Source organism: Acinonyx jubatus, chromosome A1 (assembly GCF_027475565.1).
Source record: "Acinonyx jubatus isolate Ajub_Pintada_27869175 chromosome A1, VMU_Ajub_asm_v1.0, whole genome shotgun sequence".
NCBI classification, from domain to species: Eukaryota; Metazoa; Chordata; class Mammalia; order Carnivora; family Felidae; genus Acinonyx; species Acinonyx jubatus.
Genome location: NC_069380.1, coordinates 15391488 through 15401630, shown reverse-complemented (window position 1 = coordinate 15401630; position 10143 = coordinate 15391488). Strand labels below are relative to the sequence as shown.

Genomic DNA, 10143 nt, shown 5'->3' with positions numbered 1-10143 from the left:
CAAATAAGTAAAAACCTTATTGTTTTAGTGATTTATCTGCAAGTATATGTTGAGATAGATACTTACATATACATAAATTCAATCTCTTTTATTTTAATTCAGTACTCCCTGGCCTATTACTTTCCCTCCTTTCATATGCCTCCTATCCTATTTAAAGGATAAGCTGATTTTTTTTCACCATAAAAGTTTATTTACACTGTAGGAATTAAGTAAAGCTCCAATACCGTAAGTAAGAGAACTAACAGTTAATAACAAATGTAAATGAATTCCTCTGCATCCAGAGTGAAAAAACTGAAGAATAGAACAAGTGAATCTGACAATGCAAAGGTCAACAACTGGGCTTTAATGAATAATTTTGGTGAAATCTGTTATTTTTGCAAAGATAGGCAGGTATAAACCACACATAAAAAATAAACAAAATATTCTTTCTCTCCTTAAGTACTTCTTAGAACAGCCATGACTAAGTTTAACTGAATACATATTTCAGGGCTTCAAACCCAAGAAACAAACACATTTTTGCAGTTAAACTTAAGAGACATACATTTATTATCTAACATTGGAAATCCTCTCTTGACATTTGATTGGTTACTCTTATTGGTAGGCTTGACTTTTAAAACTTTTCCTAGGAGAAGATACAAGGAAAAAGTTATCTATCCAGTTACCCATCATTCTGTAAACTTTAGGAATAATACGATCTTAAATTAGCTGTTTCGGAAAACATTGACAAAATGGTAGAGTGTTATTTTTACTTTCAGAATCTCTTTTTGAAAAGGAAAATGAGTATCAAAAAAAAATTTTTTGTCCTTACATTGGTGGAATGAGATACATCTATACCGTTCACAGATTTAACACACAAGTCTGCTTTAAAAGAGATCAATACTAATAGGTAACATGAAGTGAGAAGCCAACTTGAAGAGATGCTTTCATTCCAGTGTACTTAGATAACCCCTCTCCTAGGTTTTAGCAGCACATGCCTGAAAAGAAATGCACATCCTAATTTCACAGATAGTAACAATGATCACTTTCCTTACACATTTAAAATATGCTTACCTCTTTGACAGCTCCAGTCTTAACTGTAAAGAAAAGGTTATTACAAGAATCCAATTCTAGGTTCCCTGACTACATTTTATCATCACAAGTAGTATCAAAACTATCGGTGTATCTTAAGAGAAGGATTACTGGCATTGTGGGTACGATAATTATTAGTTGTGAAGGGCCATGCCAGACACCATACAACACTTAGCATTCCTGACCCATTCACTAAAAAACTACGAGTTTTCAAGGTCACTGTGACAACAAAAACATATCCATACATTTGCAGATGACCCTTGATAAGAACCACTGAATTAAATGACCAAAGATTAGTATCTATTAACTTTTTGACTTCCACAGAAAGTAACTGCTCCATTACCTTCAGTAACTATGACTGAAGAGGAACACTTTGTTTAAAAAAACAACTGTAATTAAATGTTATTTTGGAAAGATAAGCTGTTTCTTCAAATTCATGGTAACCTGAAAGGATTAGATGCACAAAGTGCAATACTTATTTATCCCCAAATGCACACATACATTTACAGGAAAATGACTGCTTATGTTTCACTGGCATGTCTTACCCCGTTTATCTTTAGTATAAAAATATGTCCATCTACTACAACAAAATAAAAACCATGTAGATCTTCTTGATAGATTCTTTCACACTGATGTTCCTGGAAACTGCTGCTGTCTTTGCTCCAAAACTTGCTGATTTAATAGTTGTTGCTGTTTCTGTAAAAATTGCACCACTTCTGGACTTCTTAGTAATGACTTAAAAAGAAAAAATGTATTTGTTAACATTATTCTTATGGGATTATCTTCACATGCTATAAAATTACTGTTATGTCCCTGCACAAGGCACAATATGCTTATAAAACATGCCTCTGAATTCACCCTTGCATCTGATGCATTGCAATTAAACTGCAAACTAATAATAATATTTGATGTCATACATCAAAATACTAAAACCTAAAAATAGTGAGTGAAGCCTGATCTTATTGGTGACTTTGAACACAAAGGAAATGCTTTATTGATGTGCCAGCATATATATGTCTATGACATAAGAGCAAACAGCCAAGAATAGCACTGGCCCAAGATTATAGCAAGAAAAACAAGGACATGAAAAGGGGCCCCATGTGAAAATGGCCGTTAGATGCTAGTGTGGAAATCCACTTAAGGATCCAATTTCTCCCACTAGCCTATTAAGTCTTTCTGAAGAAATTAAAGTGTCTCTGTGTGTGTGTGTGTGTGTGTGTGTGTGTATGGGTATATAGGTATTAATAAAAGTAATATTAGCACATTACCAAAAGTTCAGAAAAGACAGAATATGACTGATCAAAAAAAATATATACAGTTTTGTACAACTGTCATTTTAGAATATAAAGTCATATAACAACTATAACAGACTCTGGTTAGTATGATTTTACTATAATAAAATACTTATAGAAATTGAGGAGAAAAAATACTTTGGTTCCAAAAAACTGAAAAAGATAAACTGAACAAGGTGGAAATACTATCATTAAATACTGATGTTAAAACTTAACATTAGAGGGGCACCTGGGTGGCTCAGTTGGTTAAGCATCTGACTTCGGCTCAGGTTATGATTTTGTGGTTTGTGGGTTCGAGGCCCATGTCAGGTTCTCTGCTGTCAGCACAGAGACTGCTTCAAATCCTCTGTCCTACCACCCCCTCTGCCCCTCCCCTGACTGTTCTGTCTCTCTCAATATAATAAACTTTAAAAAAAAAAAAAAACCTTAACATTAGAGCAAAGTACATTTTCTAGTTACTTGTTTTAAAACTTAGTTGTAGTCAACCATACTTCAATAAAAACATGTATTTGTAAAGATAGTCCCAAATTCTATTAAGTAAATGCACAATAGTCTACTCAGTTATTATGACACTGTTTGAGCATTTAAGCTGTTTAAACTACAATTTTACTAACTGTGATAATTACATTTCTGGCAACATCTTTATGCTTAACTTTATCCATATACAGAATTTCTTTCCTGCAAAGATCTCCACAGTAAGTATGACTGCTGAGCTAAATGAATGATTAGTTTGGAGACTTCTGATACATAGTGCCAAACTGCTTTGCAGAAGTCTTATTATACCAACATATGATACCATCAAAAGAATGAGTATCTAGTTCATGGAACCCTCAACGTCACTGTTTGTTATCATTTAAATAATTTTCATCTGTTGTACTGTTTATTGTGATTTTTACTGACATTGAATACCTTTTCATATCATTAAATGGTGGCATTTCTGCTTTTTTTCCCTGTTCATATTTTTTGCAATGTATTAAATCAAAACTTTTTCCTCATCAACTTATATAAATATTTTGTAAACTAAAAACGTCAACCATATTAACCACAGTCTCTTATATTTGTTGCAAAGATTTTTCCTATATCTTATTTTGAAGTTTGCATTTTTACCACCATTTTTGACTATAATATTATTTCTTTGTAATTTTGTCTATTTCTTTTCAGCCAGAAAAATATTTTTGAGATAAAGTTTCAATGCCATTTTTTAAAATTCTTTATCAGGAATTTATTTTGACGTACAGTGACATGATTAGTTAAATTCTTTTTTGTCCTCAAATTATTAACCAGTTATTTCAGTATTTATTGAATAATCTCTCTTTTTCTGATTGAATTCTGATGCCTTCTACCAAGTTTATAGTAGAGATCTTTCTTAAATGGTAGCCTAATTATACTTCCATACCACTAAAGCATTATCCCATAAATCACAGAATTCAGTACCAAGAAAGTCTCTTTTAAAACCCTATCTTGCTCAGATATTCAAGGTTTAGTCAGTGAAGATATAGGAATAAAGGTGTTTCAGCTCATCCAGTTTTGGGAGAGCATTATGACATTCTAGTATGTGGTGGAAGAACAATTCGATCCTGGTAACCGTTTAACAAGTTTTAAAATCACAAAAGCTACATAATTCTATTTACAAAAACTTTTGTTCACAAATTTGTAAGTACTTTACAAACAGATATTTACCAGTCTTTTCTGATTTAACACTTGTTCTAAAAGAGTGGGTCTTGCAGGACGATCCCCAAAGGTTCCTGTTCTTTGTTTAACAATGGAGAGTATGTTATCTGTACTTTCCTGGGATAAATGGTAAAAATACAAATAGGATTAAGTTAAGTAATAATCCATGATTGTAAGCTTTCAATGATGTAAGGAATGGGTCTCAGCTTCTCTTCCTTCTTGCCTAGTCCCTGTGAAACATTGGGAAAATCCCTTTTTAAGTCATAGGTAAAGTGATGGCAGTTAATTTTATAGAACATACTTCACTCCCTCACCTTTTACGATTTCCAACCTGGGATTTCCAGTCTCTTGAAGGTCTCAAAATCAATAGTGGGGCAGAGGTGGAAGAAGCAAAGAGTTACTTGTTAGCTATTTTCAATATTACAAAAAATGCCAAGTGGAAATTAAACATTCTCTTCAGATAAAGCCACCCAGGCCAAAACAAAGTTTGTCTGCCTTTGGATGGAATACATAAACTCAAAGGCAATTTACATATTGCTAATGAGACACCCTGATAGTTTCTTGCCCATTTAACAACAACAGTTAAATGCGGGGAGGGGGAGCAGTAAAATATTAAAGAAGCAACTGATAGACGAAGCTTTCAAACTTTGGAAGTCACTAAGAAAAAAATGACAAACTGGCTTTGAAAAGACCAGAAAGCCCTGGTATAAATAATCTCCTGCTATTGGTATAGCCAAAATAGTTAAGTTCTAAAATGAAAACCATAGTCTGAGACATCCTTAACTAAACAAAATCAGCAGCAATAACTACCAAATATGTGTCCCATTACCTGACAGAATCTTAAAATACTCACAATTTTCCTGGCATAACTAAATATTGTTGTAGTTAACTAAGATATTCTGACTCTTAGAAAACCTGATACAATACTGACCACACCCAGAAATTCTAACTAAGCAAATATAAAACTGTAAGTGTTTTACCATGAAGCCATATGTAAATTTACTCTCCTTTCTTTGCTCTTTATTTAGGTGGTTACTGAAGCTGTTTTCTTCTCCTGACCTCTTTCCCCACTGGCTCTGAGTTCTCTGTTAGAATATCCACTTTCTCTCTTTCATTATGAGAAGTTTATCAACTGGATGTGACAAAAATGTTCAATCCCTAAACACTTTAGGCCGCAAAATGTAAAGGAAAAAAAAAACTGTAAAAAGAGCATCTGATACCAGAGAAAACAAAAATAATTTCTTCCTCCCTCGCTCCCCACAGGATTAACTACATGTCATTTTTGTGTGCACAGAAACGAAATAATGAAACTGACTTGATGGTGTTATTCTTACAACCCCAGAAAAGCACTATGTAGATTCACAATGTTAATGTCACAAAAACACAGAAGCTTGTAGTAGAAATAACCTTGAGTCAGCTAGTCCAAACTTCTACAGTGTTCAAATTCCTTTTTCAAAAATTTTCAACACCTTTTGCCCTAAGGAGTTTACCAACTTTTGAGGCATCCCATTTAGTTTTAAGTAACTCCAACATCTAGGTAACTTTTATTTAGGTCGAGCTGAAAGACATATGTCTTGTGATTTTCACCTAAGGTTCCTAGTTACTTAAACTACACAAAATAAACCTACTGCTTCTTCTAAACGATAGCCTTTTAGATATTTAAGGATAATGATCAACCCCGTAAGTCAATTATTTTAACCCTAGTTCCTTTTATGTATTCTCTCATATAATACACTTTTAGATGCATAGACTAAATATTATATATATTTGTTCTTTATTTGATTTATGTAAATGATTTTAAAAACCTTAATTTCTAATTTGCTTTTCACACTACAGAAGACCCCTACCACTGCCCATCAGTCCTACTATAATAATCTCCTAAAGTCTCTAAGTCTACAAACCTTGACTTTAAACCATCCCATTAGAGTAGAGCCCTGTTACTTCCTAATTAGAAGCTTCATTTAAAGACTCCAAACCTAAATCCCATAACCTGCCATTCAATACCATACATAAACTGGCTTCCAATTCTCTTTCCAAATTTATTTTTCATGAATTTTCCAAATAAATATTCCACTCTAGCTAGAGTGGTCCTCCTGTTTCTTCCCAAAAGTGTCTTCTGTATTCCCACTTCCCTTTTTTTACTAAGATGAGCTTCGTTTTCTTTCACCTACCCAAATTCGAGGGAAACAGTATTGTGTGAGGATACACTATGTGAGTGAAGGCTCTAGAATCAGACTACTTGGGTTTGAATATTTGCTGGCTATAAGACCTAGACCAAGTTACTTCACCTTTCTGTGCCTTAGTTTCCATGTATGTGAAATACAGCACCTATCTAGCATTGCTAAAGGATGTGACACTCCATTTACAGCTTTGCACAGTGTCTGGCACATCAGACACTTAGCTGATTAAGCATAAACTATTAGCTACCCTTTCTGGCTTATACTGAGTTATATTTTCTCTGCAAAGCCTTTCCAGAGTATCTCAGCCTATAATGATCTGTCCTCCTTTCCACTACTAAAGAAGTGCTATACAGTTGCTCCTTATATCCTGATGGTCACTGTTGGTTTTCTTCACACTCAGTTCAACAAAGATAAAGACTTACAGCTCTTGAAGTCTCAGAACTGGTAAAGTGTCCCATAATATAAGACAAATGGTACAGCAGGGTATTAATTCTTGCTTATAGCAATTACTTCTCTTTCCTAAAAAATCATGCAAATTATTTTAGAATAGGAAAATTATTAAGATTCTTCTTTGTGGGACGTCAAGGGGGAGACTTAATTCAGTATCTATTTGCCTTTTATACATTTTCCTCAAACTGTAGATGTAAAAGCTGGACAGTTAAAAGAAAAAAAGTAACTATAGGTAAAATACCTCTTTCTTGAAAAGAAGTATATTCTCTCTCTGAAGAATTCTGAAGTGAATTTGAAACACAGGAGTAACTTTGGAACATACAGGGGGCAAAAAATCAACCTTACTTTCATTCTGTAATAAGTGAAATGCTTATTTCCATAATTCCTTGTAATCTAAGATTTGGTAAAATACATTTTACAAGGACACAGGTTCAGGTCCACAGGGGTTTTGAACTCTATAATGTGTATGCAAATTAAATACCTACATGTATATATTTTTTCTGGGAAAAGGGTTCATTAGGTTTTATCAGATTCTCAAATAAATCCTTTTACCCTAAACAGATTAAGACTCAATGAGATAAAGAGAAGTCACTCAGGCCCTAATTAGTGTAAATTAAGTGTGAGATGTTGAGGGCTATAAATTTTAAAAATAGTTATAACATTACATTTATAAACAATCCCAAAGTCTAAAATTTTGGCAATGAGGAGGTTGTTCAAGTCCAGCAAAAACTAAGAAATTTAAAGACTTTCAGAATACATTCTAGGACAGCTTTCAGTTTAAAATTTTTTCTGGATCATTTTTAACAAAATTCAATTTTTCAATGTACTGAGGGACAATAGCTTTTATTAAAAGGAGGAAAATATACAGATGAAATATCTGCTTATCTGTAACAACTTCCAAGTATACTACGAATAATGACAATAATAGTGGCTAAGGTGTTTTGGCTTTTAGTATCTGCTAGATAGTGTGAACACTGTGTGAACACTCAATATGGACTATTTCACATGTTCACTGCAACATTACAAACCAGGTACCATTTTAAAATCCACTTTACAGATGAAGACGCTGAAGCTTCTAAGAGTTTAACAACCAACCTATTCAAGAAGGCCACACCACCAGCAAATGATGATGGAATGGAGATTTGTAGCCCAAAGTCCAACACCAGAGCACTGGCTTTAACCTTCGAAACAATTCAAATTAAACACTCCAAAAATCTTCTGAGACCTACACCCCATTATTATTCCATTTCCCTTTTCTAGGGGCACTAAGAAAAGGGATAGTTAGAACAAGGTACTAAGAAAAGGGATACTGAGAGCAAGGTTAAGTACAGGGTACTAAGCATGGGAGTACTGAGGACAGTATAAGCCTACGGAGAATAGAGTTACTGAAAACAGAGTACAAAAGAATAAGATTAAGGGAGACCAGGGCACTAAGAACAGAGTACTTAGCAATGGGGTACTAAGAGTTGGGTACTAAAATAGGGATACTGGTAACAGTACGCTGTGAATAGGGTAATGCAATCAGGAAGAGATTACCTTCTCTAAAGTATAATTTCATGTAGTTTCCTAAGGTCTCTTTGCCTGCTCCTTTAGCGATGAACCACATCATTCACTTACTACCTGTCCTTCCAGCCCATATTGCAGATCTTTGAAATAACAGGTCTGCTGATATGTCACAACATTTCCACTGACACATTCATCTCTCACAAGGATGTACCCGAACGGTTAAGGCTTTGCACGTGTGTGTATAAACTCTAATTTAGGACAAGCACTCACTCACTCTCTGCCACAAGTCGAGCCATAGCAACCTGGCCCATCTGGGAGCCGGCGGGCAGCGCTGGAAACGAAACGCGATTTGCGCTAAGAGTGTTGTTTCCCCCCCTAACCACCTCCCACTCCCCAAGACCCCAGCTAAGGTCTGATACCTCCAGTCTGACGTTTCCCGTGCTGCCAGGCTGGGCGGCCCCACTGCAGTTCAGGGCCTGATCACTTTTCTTCTTTTTGTACTTGTCCTTGTACATCTTGTTGCGGTGTTTTTTGCACATCCAAGGCTTGCGCTGCTTGGCCACCTGGCTCGTGGTCTCGCTGCAGCCCTCGAAGGTGCAGGTCTTGCTCATGCTGCCCCCGCCACCACCCCGTCTCCGGGCTCCCCCGCTGCCGCCCTCGCCCCCCGAGTGTGTCTCCTCGTCCTCCAGATCCTCCAAACTAGCCGTGCTCTCGCCTCCCCCCGGGGCGTCTGAAGTGTCCAGCAGGTCGGCTTCGTCCTCCCCTGCCTCCTCCTCGCCAGCCCCCGCCACTTCGCACAGGTACCTAATGGACTTGCCCGTCCCGGCGCCGTCCCCCAGGGCCGGAGGCTGCCTGAGGACGCCCTCCGCCGCAGACTCGTCCTGCCCTCCGCAGGGGTGCATCACCAGCAGGGTGAACTGCGAGGCCGGGGCCGGGACGGAGGCTGGAGCCAGGGCCTGGCCCAGAGCAGTGGCGGGGGCCCCGGGGCGGAGCGCGCCACCGGCGGCGCCCGGCCCCGCACCCTCGACGACGCCCTGCACCTCCGTGCTGCTGACACCTTGCGGGGGTCCACGACCCCAGCCTTTCAACAAATGCGAAGCCCAGCGGCACTTCGCAAGCCAAAGACCACGGAGGGGAAAAGGCTCCGGCTAGGTGAGGGGGCCCTGACTGCGCCTGCGCGGCCGCGTCTCGCGCGTGAGCGTTTCTCTGCCTGGCGCCTTTCTGGGAACTTCGCATCTCTGAGGGGCGGGGCTGAGCAGCCCGCGAAGGAGCTGACTGCGCAAGTGCGGCTGCGGCGCTGGCTGGAAGCGCTGCGTTGCGTTTCGCTGCGCTGGCGCCGCCGCTGCTGTGGAGGCTCTGTGTGCAGTTGAAGTCTCTCTCTGCGCGCTCGGTAAGACCGCGCTTTTTGCTGAAACCTACTATGTCTAAAAAGTTTCAAACACTTTTGTACTGGAACTCCACAGTGTAAATTAAGATGGCTCCTGAGCGATTTTATGACTTACGGCGTTTTAATGCTAATTATCATAATATTTTGTCCCAAAATGCCTTGAAATGGGAGATGTGAAGCTGGCATGTGTCACAACCTGGCACCACTAGTTGGCAGTCAAGGAGGGCAGAGGCGGCCTATTTGAAAATACGGTGGAGAAGGAGTGGGCCAGACTTGGGGCCAAGTTTGTGTTAAAAGCTGAGTGATTTGTTCCGATACATTTCTTTTTCCCTCTTGGAAATTTATTTTATTTTAATATTTGTCCTTTGCTGTGACCTCTAAGATGAGTCTTTAATAACGTTTTCATTAAATACAGTGAAAACGGGTAAAATGCAACCCTGAATGACAAACGTTAAAAAAAAACCCACAATAAACGATCTATTATTTTTACCAGTTGTTGCACAAGTGCTGGTTGCTAAATCTTAATTTAGCCATATCTCAGGAGGGAATCGACCCTGCCGCCTCTTGAATGAAAGTGCCAGGTAGTTGT

The 10143-nt window shown here is 38.0% G+C and overlaps 1 protein-coding gene across 1 annotated transcript in view; it reads right to left on the bottom strand.

Moving 5' to 3' along the window:
* Positions 1-322: 322 nt before the first annotated feature.
* Positions 323-10143, bottom strand: part of RFXAP (regulatory factor X associated protein) — a 78054-nt gene continuing 68233 nt past the window's right edge. Inside the window, exons 4-7 of the mRNA XM_053214787.1 lie at positions 9444-9591; positions 8587-9315; positions 4041-4148; positions 323-1803 (exon numbers count right to left, since the gene is read on the bottom strand). Coding sequence (XP_053070762.1) covers positions 1693-1803; positions 4041-4148; positions 8587-9315; positions 9444-9591 — 1096 coding nt within the window. The 3' untranslated portion in view covers positions 323-1692. The remainder of the gene's footprint in view (positions 1804-4040; positions 4149-8586; positions 9316-9443; positions 9592-10143) is intronic.